The 19,945-nt window shown below is 58.3% G+C and overlaps 1 protein-coding gene across 1 annotated transcript in view; it reads left to right on the top strand.

Moving 5' to 3' along the window:
* Positions 1-12,335: 12,335 nt before the first annotated feature.
* GATAD2B (GATA zinc finger domain containing 2B) overlaps positions 12,336-19,945 on the top strand; it is a 19,351-nt gene continuing 11,741 nt past the window's right edge. Inside the window, exons 1-4 of the mRNA XM_015884356.2 lie at positions 12,336-12,843; positions 15,966-16,095; positions 16,208-16,339; positions 17,264-17,395. Coding sequence (XP_015739842.1) covers positions 12,431-12,843; positions 15,966-16,095; positions 16,208-16,339; positions 17,264-17,395 — 807 coding nt within the window. The 5' untranslated portion in view covers positions 12,336-12,430. The remainder of the gene's footprint in view (positions 12,844-15,965; positions 16,096-16,207; positions 16,340-17,263; positions 17,396-19,945) is intronic.

Here is a 19,945-nt window from a genome sequence, read left to right as displayed (position 1 = left end):
TCGTGGTGAGCCCGTGGACGCGACGGAATGGAGGATCCATCTCTTGATTGTCGGGTGCTCGCGGGACGCCCGCTTCTCTTCGACCCCAAAGAGCTTTATATTTGCGCGGGGACAGGTCCTAGAGCCCATGACAAGGGTGTGGTCTTAGAGCCCCTAGATGGAAGGGGGGGTTCCCAATTAGAAGTTCTGGGATTAAATGAGGGTGGGTTCCATTTGAAGCACGTTAAAACACCTGATAATTGGGGGGGTGGCCGTTGGAGCCCTGTTAGAATGAGGGGGGGCGTCCATTGGAAGTCCCCGTTAAAACCTGTGGGGGTGGGGGTATCCCATTGGCCGCCCGTGTTTAAATGAGGGGGGTCCCGTTTGAATGCCTCGCGTTAACACTCCGAGGAGGGGGCGGGGATGGTGTTCCTATTAGAAGCCCTGTTAATATGACGGGCTGGGGGGTGTTTTCCGTTGGAAGCGCGTGCTTAATTACACCTGTAGATTGGGGTCCCGTTTAGAGAGCACGTTAATGAGGGGGCTGGTCCCATTAGAAGCCCTTAATGTAGTGGGGGGGTGGTCGATGTGGAGGTCGGCGGTGGGGTTGAGAGTTTATGTTTTGGAGGTTGGGGGGGGTGGTGTGGGGGGCCCTTGTTGAGCCCCTCTCGTTTAAGGGGATGGGGTGTTGGTGGGTTCTTCATTGGAATAGCGCCCGTTATGATGGGTGGGTAGGTTTGCCTTGTTAGCTCGGCTTAAACACTGAAGGGGTGAGGGTTTCACATTGGTCAGCCCCGTTGTAATTTGGGGTAGGGTCGTCACGTTGGAGAGCAGTTAAATGGGAGGGGGGGATTCCATTTGAGCTTGGTTTAAGATGAGGCGGCGTGGATCAGGTCCCATGTGGGACAGCCCCGTTAAGATGAGGGGAGTCTCATTGGAAGCCGGCAGCTTAAGACCTGAGGCCCCCCCCCATTGGAATGGGAACCCCCGCCCATTGGAAGCCCGTTAAACTGAGGGGGGGGTCCTATTGGAAGCCCTGTTAAATGAGGGCTGGGGTCCCTTAGAAGCCCCTTAAATTGAGGGGTGGTTCCATTGGAATCCCCGTTAACACCTGAGGGGGTGTTCCCGTTAGGAAGCCACGTTAAATGGAGGGGGGTGGTTCCATTGGAAATCACGTTAAATGAAGAGGGGGGGTTGGTCCCATTTGTGCCCGTTAAAGAACCCTGAGGGGTCATTGGACAGCTATGTTAATGAGGGGGGGTCCCGATTGGACGCCTGTTAAACAAGGGTGAGGGGTCCTATTGGTGCCTCTTTAAATGGGGGGGTTCCCATCTGGATGCCACGTTAATGAGGGGGAGGGTCGATTGGAGCCTGAAGGTCTGCCCACCTCCTTAGCACTGGGTCACATGGGTCCCCCCAGGACCCCCCAGCCCCACCTAGGGGCCTCAGTGGGCGATCCCACCCCTGGAACGGACCCAACATCCTCCCTTCGTCTCCTTCGTCCGCTCCACATCAGCCTTTAGGGTCTGGTGTGGGCTGGCCCCACATTGGGTGGGCTTGGCCCTATGGGTGTCAATGGGGTTCTATAGGGGATGTGGTCTGTGTATCAAGTGTTGGGGATGGGGGGGCTCCAGACTCTGCGTTGCTGTTGGCTTACGATGTGCTAGGTGTTGGAGGTGTGCGAGTGGCGTTTGCAGCATTTGGAGGTGGGGGGGGGGCGCTCAGACGGTGGTTCGTGCTCCCCCCAGCTATCCCGCCTTTGTGCCCCCCCATGCACTGTTATCCCCAGCCTGATTTATATTTCCAGCCTCGTTTTTGTGCCCCCCCCAGCTCTGATATTTGCCCCCAGCCCATGTTTTTCCCCGCCTGCATTTGCCCCCCAGCCTCATTGTGCCCCCCAGCCCTGTTATCCCAGCCTGTATTGTGCCCCCCCAGCCTGTATTGTGCCCCCCCAGCCTGTTTGTTGACCCTCGCCCTGCAATTTGTGGCTCCCCCACAGCCTGTATTATTTCCTGGCCTGCATTTGTGCCCCGCCATCCCTCATTGTTGCCCCCCAGCCCTGCTTTGTGCCCTCCGCCCTGTGTGCCCATCCTGATCATGTCCGTCTCCCTGGGCATTGATTGCTTGGCCCAGCCTGTTATCCCCAGCTGCTTGTGCCCCCAGGATCCGCTTTGTGCCCCCAGCCCTGTTTGTGTGCCCCCGCAGGGCCTGTTATGTGGGCCCCCCCCCAGCTCTGTATTGTGCTCCCCCCCAGCCCTGTGTTTGCCCCGCTCCAGCTCTGTAGTTGTGGCCCTCCCCAGCCTTTTGTTGCTCCTTGGTGTCGCGTAGGCTCTGTTTCGTGCCTCTTCGTACGCCCTGTATTTGTAGCCCCCCTATGCCTTGTATTGTTGCGCCCCCAGCCCTGCATTGTGCCCCCCCAGCCCTGCTCCCCCCATTGCCCTCCACTATTGCGAGTTGCTGTCCCCCCAGCCCCGTTGTGGACCCCATTTCCCTGTATCTAGCCCTGTGTGCCCATTCTTGTGTCCTGTCCCCCCCAGCCCTGCCGTACCCCTCCTTTGTGCCCCCAGCCTCTTCATTAGCCAGTCCTCTGTGTGTGCCCCCAGCCCTGTGTTACCCCCCTCCCGTCCCCCCCATCCTGATGCCCCCATTGCTGCAGTGCTGCCCCGCCAAGCCCTGCTACCACAGTCCTGTGTTCCCACAGCCCTACCTGGTACCCCCCATCCTCTGTGCCCCCAGCCTGTGTGTTGCCCTCCATTTCTCGACCCCCCCTTCATCCTGCATTGGCCCCTCATTAGCTTGTTGATCCTGCCTCTCCAGCCCTGCATACCCCCAGCCCTTTGTGCCCCAGCCTTCATACCCAAGTCCTTTGTGTGTCCCCCCAAGCTCCTGCGCTATGGTAGCCACCCATCCTGATCCGGCCCATCTGCATATCCCCATCCCTTGTGTGGTGCCCTATCCTTAACCCCTTCCCTCCTGTCTACCCCCATCCCGTGTCCTGCCCCCCATCCCCGTGTCCTGCCCCCCATCCCCGTGTCCTGCTCCCATTGCATCCCCCGCAGTGTTGTTGCTGTTGCTGTTGTTGCTGTTGCCGTATCTCAGCTCCGAGCTCTGCCAAGACAAAACAAAACTCTGCGACCTCGTGGGCTCTGTTTGCTCCCAGCCCCGGCCCCTATAGCCCCTATAGCCCCTATAGCCCCTATAGCCCCTATAGCCCCTATAGCCCCTATAGCCCCTATTGCTCCTATTGCCCCACTCTGCCCCTATTGATCCTTATTGCTCCTATTGCCCCACTCTGCCCCTATTGATCCTTATTGCTCCTATTGCCCCTATCGCCCCTATCGCCCCTATAGCCCGTACCGCCCCTATAGCCCGTACCGCCCCTATAGCCCGTACCGCCCCTACTGCCCCTACTGCCCCTACTGCCCCTACTGCCCCTATTGCCCCTATAGCCCCTATAGCCCCTATCGCCCCTATCGCCCCTATTGCCCCTATAGCCCCTATTGCCCCTATTGCTGCTCTCCCTGCTTTGATGTGGGCCGGATCCTGCAGGATGCCGATGGGTTTCAAAATGGTTCCTTAGGAATCGACCCTTGTTCCCAAATCCAACTCGTTTTCCCCTCCCTCAACTCACCCTTTATTATTGAAATCCCTGATTCTCATTCAATCTCGGAGCCTTTAAATGCCATTCATGGTTCTGTGTTGGCACCTTGGTGGTGGTTGGTTCCCATTGATGGCAATGGGATGTCCCCGGCATGGCAGCGCCCCATGGATGTGGGGCCCGGACCCACAATGGGCGGCTGGGGTGGGGGTGGATCCTGCTTTGGGTCCTGAGCCTGGTCGTGTTGTGTTGTGGTTGGTTTGGAAGGGTCCTTGCAGGTCATAGAGCCATGGGGTGGGTTGGAAGGGTCCTTACAGGTCATAGAGCCATGGGGTGGGTTGGAAGGGTCCTTAGAGGTTATAGAGCTGTGGGGTGGGTTGTGTTGGAAGGGTCCTTACAGGTTATAGAGCTGTAGGGTGGGTTGGAAGGGTCCTTAGAGATCATAGAGCCATGGGGTAGGTTGGATGGGTCCTTGCAGGTCATAGAGCTGTAGGGTGGGTTGGAAAGGTCCTTACAGGCCATAGAGCTGTGGGGTGGTTGGGTTGGAAGGGACCTTAAAGACCATAGAGCTGTAGGGTGGGTTGGAAGGGTCCTTGCAGGTCATAGAGCCATGGGGTGGGTTGGAGGGGTCCTTACAGCTTGTAGAGCCATGAGGTGGGTTGGAATAGTCCTTAGAGATCATAGAGCTGTGGGGTGGTTGGGTTGGAAGGGTCCTTAGAGACCATAGAGCTTTGGGGTAGGTTGGAAGGGTCCTTGCAGGTCATAGAGCTGTGGGGTGGGTTGGATGGGTCCTTACAGGTCATAGAGCCATGAGGTGGGTTGGAAGGGTCCTTAGAGGTTATAGGGCTGTGGGGTGGTTGGGTTGGAAGGGACCTTAAAGACCATAGAGCTGTGGGGTGGGTTGGAAGGGTCCTTAAAGATTATAGGGTCATGGGATGGGTTGGAAGGGTCTTTAAAGCTCATAGAGCCATGGGATGGGTTGGAAGGGTCCTTAAAGATTATAGGGTCATGGGATGGGTTGGAAGGGTCCTTAAAGATTATAGATCCATGGGATGGGTTGGAAGGGTCCTTAAAGATTATAGGGTCATGGGATGGGTTGGAAGGGTCCTTAAAGCTCATAGAACCAATGGGGTGGGTTGGAAGGGTCCTTAAAGATTATAGGGTCCTTAAAGATTATAGGGTCATGGGATGGGTTGGAAGGGTCCTTAAAGATTATAGGATCACGGGATGGGTTGGAAGGGTCCTTAAAGCTCATAGAGCCATGGGATGGATTGGAAGGGTCCTTAAAGCTCATAAAACCAAAGGGGTGGGTTGGAAGGGTCCTTAAAGCTTATAGGGTCATGGGGTGGGTTGGAAGGGTCCTTAAAGATTTTAGGGTCATGGGATGGGTTGGAAGGGTCCTTAAAGCTCATAGAACCAATGGGGTGGGTTGGAAGGGTCCTTAAAGATAATAGGGCCATGGGTTGGGTTGGGGGGGACCTCAGAACCCGCTGGGGGCTGAGCTGACCCTCCCCAGTGGGTCGGGGGGGGGGTCCTGAGCTCTGCATCACCTGCACATAATGGATGGGGCTGGGAAGGGCCGCATCAAAGCCCCTATTGTTAATGCAGTCAAAGGGCTTTTCAGCGTGGGAATAGAAGCACCCAGAGGATGGTCCTGGGGAAAGGACCCTCAAATGCCATGAGATCTATGGGGCTGGGATGCTCTGCCCTTCCCTCACCCCAACACACCGCTGGGGGGTCAAGCAGGTTGTTCTCCCAATGGGGCTGGGGGCCTCAAGGGCCCCATTGCTGGGATCTATGGGGTGTAGTGGTGCTGGGGGGCCACAGTACTGGGGTCTATGGGGTATCACACTCATGGGGACCTCAGGGTCCCATTGCTGGGATCTATGGGGTGTTCTGGTGCTGGGGGGCCACAGTGCTGGGATCTATGGGGTATAGTGGTACTATGGGGAGTAGCATTGATGGGGACCTCAGGGACCCCATTGCTGGGGTCTATGGGGTGTAGTGGTACTATGGGGAGTAGAACTGATGGGGACCTCAAGGACCCCATTGCTGGGATCTATGGGTTGTAGTGGTGCTGGGGGGGCCATAATGGTGGGCCCTATGGGGAGTAGAACTGATGGGGGCCTCAAGGACCCCATTGTTGGGGTCTATGGGGTGTAGTGGGATCTATGGGGAGTAGCATTGATGGGGGCCTCCAGGACCCCATTGCTGGGATCTATGGGGTGTAGTGGTGCTGGGGGGCCACAGTGCTGGGGTCTATGGGGTATCACACTAATGGGGACCTCAGGGTCCCATTGCTGGGATCTATGGGGTGTAGTGGTGCTGGGGGGCTGTGATGCTGGGGTCTATGGGGAGTAGCATTAATGGGGGCCTCCAGGATCCCATTGCTGGGACCTATGGGGTGTTCTAGTGCTGGGGCCTATGGGGGCCCCATGGCAGCCCCCATAGTGCCCCCATAGCAGCCCCATGTCTGCCCCATGGCCGCCCTATAGCTGCCCCCATAGCAGCCCCATGTCTGCCCCCATAGCAGCCCCATGGCCGCCCTATAGCAGGCCCCATAGCAGCCCCATAGCCGCCTCCATAGCAGCCCCATGTCCGCCCCATAGCAGCCCCCATAGCCGCCCCATGTCTGCCCCACAGCCGCGCCCCATAGCAAGCCCCCATAGCAGCCCTATGAACCCCCCCTCCCGATGACGCCCCCCCATGTCCGGCCCCATGCCCCCCCCAAATGCCGCCGCGCGTGTCCCGTTTTAACGGGCGTCGCGCGCGGAGCCATGGAATGAGGACAAAGTTTGGCCGGGTCGCAGGGCGGCCCAAAGAACGGGGGGGGGGGGCGGGGGGGGGGAGGGGTCTCCACCAGTGACTTTAACACAAAACGGCGCCTTTAAAAACACCCCCCCATCCCCCCCCCCCCCAAACCCGAACGTGTTCCTGAGCGTTACAAACGGCTGTTGGACCGGTTGGGGTTTTTTTTTGTATATTTTTTGGCCGGGTTTTGGATTTTTCCTTCTTTTTCCCCGCGAGTAGAAGATGTCGTGAAGGTAAAGGGCAAAAAAACCAACCCCCCCCCTCCCCATCCCCCCCCCCATCCCAACACCCCGGCCCCCCCCTTTTTCTTTTGTTTTAATATAAACATGCGGCGGATGATGGACAGCTGTCGTGGGCCCGGTGACGTGGGCGTCGGGGGGCACTGAGCCGCCCCACCACCCCCCCATCTTTAACCCCCCCCATCCCTAACGGCCCCCCCCATTTTTCTTTAACCCCCCCCCCCCCCATCGCGACCCCTCCCCGCCCCCCCCGGCGTAATTCGCTTGTCAAAGACGGAGCGCGGCGGCCTCGTTCGCTGTTCTATACTGTGAGTATCGCCGAGCACAGACAAAAGCTTGCAGCCCCCCCCCACCCCAGAAATCCCCAGCCCCCCCCCCCCCCCAAATCCTTCCATCTCTCCCCCCCCCCCCCAGCCCCATTTGGCAGCGCGTGTGCCGTCTCAATGCGCCCCCCCCCCCCATTCGCACCGTCCCACTCCACGCGTTCTCCAATACGGGAGCGCCGCGCCCCCCCCCCATTAACCTCCCCCCGCCACCCTCCTCGCTCGGTGATCGCAGCCCCCGCTGTGAGCGCCGCCCGAGCCGTATCGAGCCGAGCCGAGCCGTGCCATGTTATGTTGAGCAGTGCCGTGTTGAGCCGGGCCATGTTGTGCCGTGCTATATTGTGCCGTGCAGTGCCGTGCCGAGCCGTATTGAGCCGTGTTGAGCCGTGTTGTGTTGAGCCGAGCCGTGCTGTGCCGTGTTGAGCCGTGCCGAGCCGTATTGAGCCGGGCCATGTTGAGCCGTGCTATATTGTGCCGAGCAGTGCCGTGTCGAGCCGTGTTGAGTCGAGCCGTGTTGATCTGAGCCGTGCTGTGCCGTATTGAACCGTGCTGTGCCGTGCCATGTTGAGTCGAGCTGTGCCGAGCCGTATTGAGCCAGGCCATGTTGAGCCGTGCTATATTGTGCTGTGCTATATTGTGCCGTGCTGTGCCGTGTCAAGCTGTATTGAGCCGTGCCGTGCTGTGCCGTGCCAAGCCGTATTGAGCCGGGCCATGTTGAGCTGTGCTATATTGTGCCGTGCTGTGCCGTGTCAAGCTGTGTTGAGCCAGGCCATGTTGAGCAGTGCCGTGCTGTGCCGTGTCGAGCCGTATTGAGCCATGCTATGTTGAGCCGAGCCGTGCCGAGCTGTATTGAGCCGGGCCATGTTGTGCCGTGCCATGTTGTGCCGTGCCATGTTGAACTGTGCCGTGTTGAGCCGTGCCGGGCCATGTTGAGCCGTGTTGAGTCGTGCTGAGCCGAGCCGTGCCATGTTATGTTGAGCCGAGCCAAGCCATGTTGAGCCTTGTTGAGCCGTGCCATGTTGAGCTATGTTATGTTGAGCCGTGCCAAGCCGTGTTGAGCCGTGCCGTGTTATGTTGAGCCGAGTCGTGCCGTGTTAAGCAGTGCCGAGCCGTGCCATGTTGATCTATGTTATGTTGTGCCGTGCCATGCTGAGCCGAGCAGTTGCCGTGCTGTGCCGTGTTAAGTCTTGCCGTGCCGTGCCATGTTATGTTGTGCCGTGCCATGTTAAGCAGTGCCGAGCCGTGCCATGCCGTGTTGAGCCGTGCCGTGTTAAGCAGTGCCGAGCCGTGCTGTGTTGTGCCATGCCGTGCCGTGTTAAGCCGTGCCATGTTGAGCCGTGCCGAGCCGTGCCATGCCAAGTTGAGCAGAGCCGTGCCGTGTTGTGCCATGCCATGTTGAGCCGTTCCGTGCCATGTTGTGCCATGTTGAGCCATTCCGTTCCATTCCGTTCCATTCCGTTCCATTCCGTTCCATTCCGTTCCATTCCGTTCCATTCCGCGTTCCATTCCGTTCCTTCCGTATTCCGTCCGTTCCATTCCGTTCCATTCCGTTCCTTCGTTTCCATTCCGTTTCCATTCCGTTCCATTCCGTTCGTTCCATTCCGTTCCATTTCCGTTCCGTTCCATTCCGTTCCATATCCGATTCCGTTGTCCGTTCCATTCCATTCCGTTCCATCCGTTCCCATTCTGTTCCGTTCCATTCCATTCCGTTCCATTCCATTCCCGTGCCGTTCCATTCCGTTCCATTCCGTTCCATTCCGTTCCGTTCCATTCCGTTCCTCATTCCGTTCCATTCCACTCTGTTCCATTCTGTTCCATTCCGTTCCATTCCGTTCCATTCCGTTCCGTTCCGTTTATCACCCCGCAGCTCCGGTGGCCGCCCCAGGCTCCGTTTCTCTCCGTCCGTTCCCAGTGGCTCCGTCGTGGTGATTTTAAACCCCCCCCCCCCATTTAATTCTGCCCCTCCCCACCTCGGGGTGGGCTCCGAGCTGCTCCATCCCGGCCATCGGCAGCTCCAACTGAAGAACCATCATCAGCCTTTGTCTTTATTTCTCCACGTCCCAAAGCTGCCACCGAAGGGATGAGTTGAAACACACCGTGACTTTAATACACTCAGCTGGGCCTGAGAGATGGGCTGAGATTTGAGCTGAAAGCTGGGCTGAGAGATGGGCTGAGAGCTGGCGCTTCTGGCTGAGAGCTGAGATCTGAGCTGAGTGATGGGCTGAGAGCTGAACTGAGAAGTGAGACTGGGCCGAGGGCTGAGAGATGGGCTGAGAGCTGAGATCGGGGCTGGAAGCTGGGCTGAGATCTGGGCTGAGATGTGAACTGAGGGCTGAGATCTGGGCTGAGAGCTGAGCTGGGCTGAGAGATGGGCTGAGATGTGAACTGAGGGCTGAGAGCTGAGCTGGGCTGAGAGATGGGCTGAGAGCTGAACTGAGAAGTGAGAGCTGAGGGCTGGAAGATGGGCTGAGAGCTGAGATCGGGCCTGGGAAGCTGGGCTGAGATCTGGGCTGAGATGTGAACTGAGGGCTGAGAGCTGGGCTGAGGGCTGAGCTGGGCTGAAGAGATGGGCTGAGAGCTGAACTGAGAAGTGAGAGCTGGGCTGAGAGCTGAGATCGGGGCTGAGATGTGAACTGAGATCTGGGCTGAGGGCTGAGCTGCTCCCCGAGCCAACAGCAGCACCCAGAGCTCAGCTTCTCCTCCATGGCATCCCTCCGTGTGCTGGGATGGTGCTGGCGAGCTGCTGGAAGCCTTGAGCTCACCATGGCTGAGAGCTCCAGCTGAAGGCAGGGGCTGGCTGAGCTTTGGGGGCTGGTGTGAGTCCTGGTGCTGTGGCATCGATTGGAGAAAAGGGAGAAGTTGGTGAGGGGTTTTGGGCTCTGGTGTATGGTGGGGAATGGAGGAGAGAGGGATGGAGCAGTGAGGAAGGCTGGCAGATGGTGAGGGCCCATGGGATGGTGAGAGGGTCCATGGATGTCAGAGGTCAATGGGATGCGTTGGGGGGTACTGGGATGGTTGGAGGATCATGGGATGGTCGGAGGGTCCAATGGGATGGTGAGAGGGTCAATGGGATCGTCAGGGGTCCATGGTGATGGTCAGTGGATTAATGGGATGGTCAGGGGGTCCATGGGATGATGAGAGGGATTAATTGATAAAATGTGGTCAGAGGCGTAAATGGGATGGTCAGGGGTCAGTGGATGGTGAGAGGGTCAAGGGATGGTCAGAGGAAATGGATGGTGGAGGAGTCAGTGGGATGGTCAGAGGGTAAATGGGATGGTCAGGGGGTACTGGGATTGGTCACAGGGTTAATGGGATGGATGAGAGATCAATGGGATGGTCAGAGGGTCAATAGGATGGTTGGGGGTAAATGGGATGGTCAGAGGATCAGTGGGATGGTCAGAGGGTTAATGGATGGTCAGGGGGTCAATGGGATGGTCAGAGGATTAATGGGATGGTCAGGGGGTCAATGGGATGTCAGGGGCCAATGGGATGGTCGGAGGGTCCATGGATTGGTCAGAGGTTGGAGCTGACTGCTCACTGAGATCCTTTGCATCCCAGGCCATTCTGCTCCCATCCCTGGACAGACCCGCTCTGCTATTAACACAGTGGGGCCGTGCTGCCTCCTTCCAGCTCCTCAAATCCATTTGCTTTCATTGCTGCTCCCTTTGGACGTGTGGGATGGGGGGTGGGGGGGAGACATGAACTGGGTTCTGCTGCTTTTGTTTGGCTGGAATGGCAAACCTGTCTGTCAGCACTGAGCAGCGAAACGCCCCGAGCGCACGGCAGGAGGTTTCAGCCTCCCATGCCCACGGTGCAGCTCTATGCACTGCCATCCATCTGCCATTGGAGCCCTGCAGCCTTCAGCCCTTCATCCCTTCCTCCTCATCCTCCTATTGCAGCCTGGGGCTGCTCTTGACCCTGCTGCAATGGAAGGCGATGGTAACTCAGACTGAAGCCAAACGTGCTGTTTGGAGCCTGTTTGTTGCCCCCCCCCCCCACACCCTCAATTGGGGATTTTGCCACCGTTTGAGATTTTATTTAATGGGGTTTTTTAAATAGTAATTTATAATATCGAGCGCTGTGAGCACCCTGAGCATGCAGTGCTCAGCAGGGAGCAACCCAGCAGGGGCTGGGAGACAGAGAGGGGAAGCAATCAGCCCATCCCCAGCTGCCCCCATCCCCAGCTCCCCCCATCCCAGCTGCCCCCATCCCCAGCTGCCCCCCATCCCCAGCTGCCCCCATCCCCAGCTTGCCCCCATCCCCAGCTGCCCCCCACCCCCTCGCTCCCCCCATCCCAGCTGCCCCCATCCCAAGCTGCCCCCATCCCCACTGCCCCCCACCCCCAGCTCCCGCCATCCCCAGCTGCCCCTCACCCCCAGCTCGCCCCCCACCCCAGCTTCCCCATCCCCAAGCTCCCCCACCCCACGCCCCCGCTCCCCCCCATCCCACCTTTCCCAGCTCCCCATCCGAGCTCCCAGTCCCAGCTTCTCAATCCTGGCTTCTAATCCCAGCTCTGTTCCCATTCCCAGCTCCCATTCCCATCTCCTGATCCCAGCTCTCAGCTCCCCGATCCCAATTCCCATTCCCAGCTCTTGATCCCAACTCTCAGCTCCCCATCCTGGCTTCCATTCTCAGCACCCACTCCCTGTTCCTGATCCCAGCTCTCAGCTCCTCATCCCAGTTCTCAGCTCCCTGCTCCCAGTTCCCATTCCCAGCTCTTAATCCCAACTCTCAGCTCCCCATCCTGGCTCCCATTCCCAGTTCCTGATCCCAGCTCTCAGCTTCCATTCTCAATTCTCAGCTCCCTGATCCCAGTTCCCATTCCCAGCTCCTGATCTCAATTCTCAGCTTCCCATCCTGGCTTCCAATCCCTTCTCCTTATCCCAGCTCCCAGTTCCCAATCCCAGCTCCCATTCCCATCTCCTTATCCCAGTTCCCATTCCCATCTCCTTATGGGACGAGTTGGAAGGGTCCATAATGATCATAGGACCATGGGATGGTTGGGTTGGAAGGGTCCTTAAAGATTATAGATCCATGGGATGGGTTGGAAGGGTCCTTAGGGATTATAGGGTCATGGGATGGGTTGGAAGGGTCCTTAAAGACCATAGGAACATGGGATGGGTTGGAAGGGTCCTTAGGGATTATAGGGTCATGGGATGGATTGGAAGGGTCTTTAAAGCTTGTAGAGCCATGGGATGGGTTGGAAGGGTCCTTAAAGATTATAGGGTCGTGGGGGGGTTGCTCTGCTATGCGCCCATCAGAGCTCAGAGCTGAACATGGAGCCACGGAGCCATCCCTGTGCAGAGCTGGAGGCAATGTGGGGCCGTGTGGGGCCATGTGGGGCCGTGTGGGGCCGTGTGGGGCTGTGCAGGTGGCAGATATAGGGCTTGGTGCTGCCTGGGGCTCTGTGTGCCGGTTAAACCGGGCTGGGCACAGCACTGAGCCCTGCAGGGGCTGCCTGCTCCCCAACATGGCTCCTTATGGCAGCTGGGTGTGCAATGGGGGTGGGACCCCCACCCCGTATCCCCACACGTGGCACTGAGCGTGTCCCTCTGCCCCACAGGATGGACAGGATGACGGAGGACGCGCTGCGTCTCAACCTCCTCAAGAGGAGCCTGGACCAGGCGGACGAGAGGGACGACGTCCTGGCCAAGAGGCTGAAGATGGAGGGACACGAGGCCATGGAGAGGCTGAAGATGCTGGCGCTGCTGAAGAGGAAGGACCTGTCGGGCATCGAGGTGCCCCACGAGCTCCCGGTCAAACAAGATGGTGTGAAAGTGTACGAGGAGAAGCTGAACGGGAGCCTGAGGCCCCATGGGGATGGCAGGACTGCAGGGAGGCCGGGCAAGGAGAACATTAACGACGAGCCGGTGGATATGAGCGCCAGGAGGAGGTGGGTTCAACGCTGCCCGAGGAGGAATGGGAGCAGCAGCTCGTCCTGCTGGGCTGGGGGGTATTGGCGGAGCTGAGCCTGCTCTCCCTGTGCTGCTGGAAGTGCTGGGTGCTGTTTGACTGCTCTGCTCCTTATTGTATGATGGGGTCTATCCCTCCCTCCACCCACGTGCTCGGTGCTGTTGGGTGCATGGGAAAGGGGGAGGGATTTCACCCATTGGGTTCTATGGGCACCTCTGAGAGCACTGTGAGACCCAGCCCTGGTGAGACCCAGCCCTATTGATGTGGCTGGAGCCCCTGGAGCAGCTCTGTGCCCCCATGTGCTCTTATTGCCCCCCCTATGACACACAGCACAATGGGGGGCTCAGCTGCAGCCCCTCCGTGTGCCCTCAGCCCTTGGGATGTGGATGGAACTGATGGAAGCGCTTTGGGTTCTGGTTGGGCTGGATGTGGGGCAGAACTGGGGGGTGTGAGTGTGACCTGAGCTGGATGATCCCAAGCTGAGCTGCATCGGGGCAGGATTCCCTGCAGACAGATGCTGCCATCCCCACCCCATTGCTTTGGGGTGCAGGAGGAGCTGCCCACATCATGGGCCTCCTGTGTTGGGGTTCTGCTCTTTAGGGCTGCCTGCAGTTGGGTTTAGCTCCCATGATGGGGGCTGTATGGTTGGATTCCCTTCTGTTTGCAGCCATGGAGCTGTAGGGATGCAGGGATCCCTCGTGCTGGGCTGCAGGAGCATCACTGTGCTGTTACAACTGCACTGGGAGCCCAGCACACGGTGTGGGGTGGAAGCAGGCAGGTTGTGGGCCTGGAATCACGGCTGTGCTGCACTGTGCTCTGCTGCTGGGGGCGGACATGGTCCTGGGGACGGGCAGCTGTGCAGCTCTGAGGTCACAGATGTGCAACAGGGCAGCATTGGGGTCATGCAGCTGTGCAACAGGGCAGCATTGGGGTCATGCAGGTTTGCAGCAGGGCGGCTTTGGGGTCTCACAGTGGTGCAACAGGGCAGTTGTGGGGTCACAGCTGTGCAGCAGGGCAGCATTGGGGTCCTACAGCTGTGCAACAGGGCAGCATTGGGGACACAGCTGTGCAGCAGGGCAGCATTGGGGTCATGCAGGTTTGCAGCGGGGCAGCTTTGGGGTCTCACAGTGGTGCAGCAGGACAGCATTGGGGTCATGCAGCTTTGCAGCAGGGCAGCATTGGGGTCATGCAGCTTTGCAGCAGGGCAGCTCTGGAGGTGGATGTGCAACCAGGCAGTTCTGGGGTCACATAGTGGTGCAACAGGGCAGCATTGGGGTCATGCAGCTTTGCAGCAAGGCGGCTATGGAGACAGCTGTGCAACAGGGCAGTTCTGGGATCTCACAGTGGTGCAGCAGGGCAGCTGTAGAGTCACAAAGCAGAGCAGCAGGACAGCATTGGGGTCATGCAGGTTTGCAGTGGGGCAGCCCTAAGGAGCAGCAGAAATGTTCTTTTTGCTGCAAGCTGTGAATGAACATGGGGGGGGGTTGGCAGCTGACGGCTCCTGCTGCACATTGGGGTCAGCCCCGCTTCCTCCTGCTGCAGTTCTGCTCCTGCTGTGACACAAGGGGCTGAAGCCATCCCTGCACCCAGCAGCACTTTGCAGATGATGGTGGTTTTGCTTCAGAAATCAGGATTGGTGTTTTCTTATTTAACCCAATGGAATGGAAATAAGGCAGCTCTGGGATCTGGGTGCTTCGCCAAGCAAAGCAGCAGCAGACACATGGCTGCATTGCCCAATTGGGGGTCCCTGGGTGCAACCTAACCCTAACATTAACCCTAAACCTAAACCTAACTGTAAACCTAACACCAACCCTAACCCCAGGGCAGCATTGCCCCGGCTGGAGGTCCCTGGGTGCACCCTCACCGTAACCCTAACCCTACCACCAACCCTAACACCAACCCTAAACCTTAACCCTAACACCAACCCTAACCCTAAACCTTAACACTAACCCCAACCCTAACCCCAACCCTAACTCTTAACACCAACCCTAACCCTAATCCCAGGGCTGCATTGCCCAACTGGGGGTCCCTGGGTGCACCCTAACCCTAACACCAACCCTAACCCCAACCCTAACACCAACCCCAACCCTAACACCAACCCTAACACTAAACATTAACACTAACCCTAACACTAACCATAACACTAACACTAACTCTAACACCAACGCTAACAATAACCCTAGCCCTAACACCAACCCTAACCCTAACACTAACCCCAACCCTAACACCAACCCTCACCATAACCCTCACCCTAACACTAATCCTCACCCTAACACTAACCCTAACCCTAACACCAACCCTAACCCTAAACCTTAACCCTAACACTAACCCTAACCCTAACACCAACCCTCACCCTAACCCTACCCTAACCTTAACCCTACCCTAATCCTAACCCTAAAATCAACCCTAACCCTAACACCAACCCTAACCTGCATTGCTGGGGTCGGTGGCTCCCGATGCTCTGCCAGAAGCTGCTGCAGTTCCTGCACAGGGACGGCTCCATTCTCTGCTGCTTCGTGTGCAGGCCTGTCCTGCTGCATGCAATGCACAGAGCCCCATGCAGCGCACAGAGCCCCATGCAGCGCACAGAGCCCCATGCAGCGCACAGAGCCCCATGCAAGGGGCTGAGCGCAGAGCAGCAGCAGCCGCTGCCTTCACGTGGTGCTCCGTCACAAAGGGGTCATTGAGGGCTCTGCCAAGTGCTCCCAGGGCTCCCATCCCATGCTTGGATGCAGCCCCATTGCTGGCTGCATTTCTGCATGCATTCCTGCAGCCTTGCAGTGCTCAGCACCCCAGCACTGCAGTATGTGGGGCTGGAATGGGGGTCCTGCTCCCATCACAAGGGATGGGGCTTCTCCTCCCCCCTGGGGACGGGCTCTGCAAGGCTGCACCGCTGCTGGATGATGGATAGCATCCATGTGGGGTTTCGTGCCCCATCTATGGGGTGCTGGCCCTATTGCTTTTGAGGTCGTGGTTCTGCTGGGCTTTGGCTCTCCTTCATGTTCCCTTTATGGGTGCCCTTAGCACTGGGTCTGCAGGGGGGGGGCTGTGAGGTCCCATGTCTGCTGTGCCCCCAGCCCCATTTCTCCCTTCTGCTGCCAGTGACCAGGACCGGGGCCGCCTCACCCCCTCCCCAGACATCATCGTCCTCTCCGACAACGAGGCCTCCAGCCCCCGCTCCAGCTCCCGCATGGAAGAAAGGCTGAAGGCGGCCAACCTGGAGATGTTCAAGGTAAGGGATCCCCACCTTCAGCATCGCTGCTTCCCTCCTTATCCATGTGCATCCCAGCCCTCGGGCTCAGCTCCATCAGCTCTGACCGACTTTTTCCTCCTCCTCCTCCCAGGGGAAGAGCATCGAGGAGAGGCAGCAGCTCATCAAGCAGCTCCGGGACGAGCTGCGGCTGGAGGAGGCCAGGCTGGTGCTGCTGAAGAAGCTGAGGCAGAGTCAGCTGCAGAAGGAGAACGTGGTACAGAAGGTGCAGCTCAGCGCGGGGCCGGGTGGGATGCGATGCTGCATGGGGCCCTGGGAGCAGCCATGCAGCCAGGCCTTCCAGTACTGCATTGTTCCTAGTGCTGCATGGGTCCTTGTGAGCAGCCATGCAGCCAGGCCTTCCAATGCTGCATTGTTCTTAGTGCTGCACGGGGCCTTGTGAGCAGCCGTGCAGCCAGGCCTTCCAGTACTGCATTGTTCCTAGTGCTGCATGGGTCCTTATGTGCAGCCATGCAGCCAGGCCTTGCAATGCTGCATTGTTCTTAGTGCTGCATGGGGCCCTGGGAGCAGCCATGCAGCCAGGCCTTGCAATGCAGCTCATTGTTCTTAGTGCTGCATGGGTCCTTATGAGCAGCCATGCAGCCAGGCCTTGCAATGCTGCTCATTGTTCTTAGTGCAATGCAGCCATCCTGCTGCCCTGATGTCGCTGTGGGTGCTGCAGCCGTGCAGCTCTGCACCTCCAGCATTGGATCATGCATCGATCCCTGCAGTCCAGCATTGGATCATGCATCGATCCCTGCAGTCCAGCATTGGATCATGCATCGATCCCTGCAGTCCTGCATTGGACCATGCATCGATCCCTTCAGTCCTGCATTGGATCATGCATCGATCCCTGCAGTCCTGCATTGGATCATGCATCGATCCCTGCAGTCCTGCATCGGATCGTGCATCGATCCCTGCAGTCCTGCATTGGGTCGTGCATCAATCCCTGCAGTCCTGCATTGGATCGTGCATCGATCCCTGCAGTCCTGCATTGGATCATGCATCGATCCCTGCAGTCCTGCATTGGATCGTGCATCGGTCCCTGCAGTCCTGCATTGGACTATGCATTGATTCCTGCTGTGGCTGCAGATGGATTTTCCCCTCTGGGCACCCCATTGATGCTGCTGTTTGTTTTCTCCCCATCCAGACTCCGGTTGTCCAGAATGCGGCGTCTATCGTGCAGCCATCTCCTGCTCACGTGGGACAGCAGGGACTGTCCAAGCTGCCCTCCAGGCCTGGAGCTCAGGGGGTCGAGCCTCAAAACTTAAGGACATTACAGGTGAGGCTTCCTGACCCGGTGACAAAGCTGAGCTCAGTGTGCTCTATCTGCATGCAATCAGTGTTGTGTCTGTGCTGTGTGAGATGCAGGTGATGCCAGCACTGCTCTGTGCTGCGGGTGGGATGGAGCAGAGGAGCAGCTGGGCAGGGCTGCAGCCAACTCTGTGCTGGGGTTGGTGCTGAGCAGTTGATGCTGAACAGCTCGGCTCATTGAGGGACAATGGCACTAGCTGGGGGGGGATATAGGGGGATATGGGGGGTTATAGGGGGATATGGGGGGTTATGGGGGACTGGGAATGGACTGGGAGGGATATGGGGGGACCTGGGAGGGAATATGGGGCGCCCGATTATGGCGGACTGATGGACTGGGAAGCGAACTGGAGGAATAATGGGAGATTATAGCGGGGACTAGGGGCTGGTTATGTGGGGATATGGGGGTACTGGGAGATGGGAGGGATATGGGGGAATGGAGAGGGATATGGGGGGACATGGGGTTATAGGGGGATATGGGGGGACTGGGATGGACTGGGAGGGGATATGGAGGGATATGGGGGGGCTGGGAGGGGATATGAGGGGTAGGGGGAGTGGGGGGGTTTATAGCGGGGATATGAGGGATATAGGGGGGATAATGGGGGGACTGGCGAGGGTTATTGGGAGGATATAGGGGGGATATGGGATTTTAAGGTGCTGGAAGGGATATGGGGGAAACTGGGAGGGGATATAGGGAGATATAGGGGTTATGGGGGGTTATAGGGGCATATGGGGGGACTAGGATGAAACTGGGAGGGGATATGAGGGATATGAGGGGTAATGGGAGGGACTGGGAGGGGATATGGGAGGTATGGGGGGATATGGGGGGGTTTATAGGGGGATATGGGGGACTGGGATGGACTGGGAGGGGATTATGGGGGACTGGAGGGAACTGGAAGGGGTTATAGGGGGGATATGGGGGTTAAGAGGGAATTTGGAGTGGATTGGAGGGATATTGGGAGGGATATGGGGGGGCTCTGGGAGGGGATATTGAGTGGTAATGGGAAGGCGACTGGTACGGGATATAGGGGGTTATAGGGGGACTGGGAGGGTATATGGGGGGATATAGGGGGGACTGGGAGGGTATATGGGAGGATATAGGGGGGATATGGGGGATATAGGTGGCTGGGAAGGGGATATGGGGGGAACTGGGAGGGGATATAGGGAGATATAGGGGGATATGGGGGGGCTGGGGGGAATGGGGGGGGGATATGGGGGGATATTCAGAGTAAAGCTGGTCTGCTGAACCCCCCTGCGTCCTGGGGTCCCATAACCTCCCTGTGTCCTGGGGGTCCCATAATGGAGCCCAATGGGATGAGCTCTGAGCCCATGGGGTGGAAGCAAAGCTTTTTGGGGCTGACAGATCACTGAGTCCCTCCATTAACCAGCTCCTTTGTTTGTGCCATTTGTTTTCTGTGCTATGGCAACGATTGTGGGGTCAAGTCTATTGTGGCTTCGCTGTGGGATGGGGCTGGTAAAGGAAACGGGCTTCGGGGGGGGGAAGAGGAAACACATTGTTTGAGCCGCTTTTGTGAAGGGTTTGTGTGTGTGACAATGGAGAACTTCATCTCCAGCTTTAAGAAAGGGGAGGGGAGAAAAGAGGGAGGGGAGAAAAGAGGGAGGGGAGAAAAGAGGGGGGTGGGCGGATGGGAGGAAGCTGGAGTGATCTGGTCTGTGAGATGGAAAAGGGAGCTCAGAGCTCAGCATTGGGAGCTCAGTGTTGGGGACTCAGCATTGGGAGCTCAGCATTGGGAGCCCTGCATTGGGAGCCCTGTGTTGGGGACTCAGTGATGGGAGCTCAGCATTGGGAGCCCTGCATTGGGAGCTTGGCAGTGGGTGACAGCATTGAGAGCCCAGGACTGGGTGCCCTGCATTGGGTGCTCTGCATTAGGAGGCCCTGCATTAGGAGGCCCTGCATTGGGAGCTCGGCAGTGGGTGCCCTGCATTGGGAGCCCTGCATTGGGAGCCCTGCATTGGGTGCCCTGCATTGGGTGCCCAGAACTGGGTGCTCTGCATTGGGAACCCTGCATTGGGAGCTGAGCACTGGGTGCCCTGTGTTGGGAGCTCAGCATTGGGTGCCCTGCATTGGGTGCCCTGCATTGGGAGCTCGGCAGTGGGTGACAGCATTGAGAGCCCTGCTTTGGGTGCCCTGCATTGGGTGCCCTGCATTGGCAGCCCAGCACTGGGTGCCATGCATTGGGAGCCCTGCATTGGGTGCTCTGCATTGGGAGCCCTGCATTGGGTGCCCTGTGTTGGGAGCCCAGTATTGGGTGCTCTGCATTGGGTGCCAGCATTGGGTGCCCAGCACTGGGTGCTCTGCATTGGGAGCTGAGCATTGGGTGCCCTGCATTGGGTGCCCTGCATTGGGTGCCCTGCATTGGGTGCTCTGCATTGGGTGCTCTGCATTGGGAGCCGAGCATTGGGAGCCCTGCATTGGGTGCCCTGCATTGGGTGCTCGGCAGTGGGTGACAGCATTGAGAGCCCTGCATTGGGTGCCCTGCATTGGGTGCCCTGCATTGGG

The sequence above is a fragment of the Coturnix japonica genome, chromosome 25, assembly GCF_001577835.2.
Source record: "Coturnix japonica isolate 7356 chromosome 25, Coturnix japonica 2.1, whole genome shotgun sequence".
Classification (NCBI taxonomy): Eukaryota; Metazoa; Chordata; class Aves; order Galliformes; family Phasianidae; genus Coturnix; species Coturnix japonica.
The sequence above is the reverse complement of the archived record's forward strand: the minus strand, read 5'-3'. Positions and strand labels throughout refer to the sequence as shown.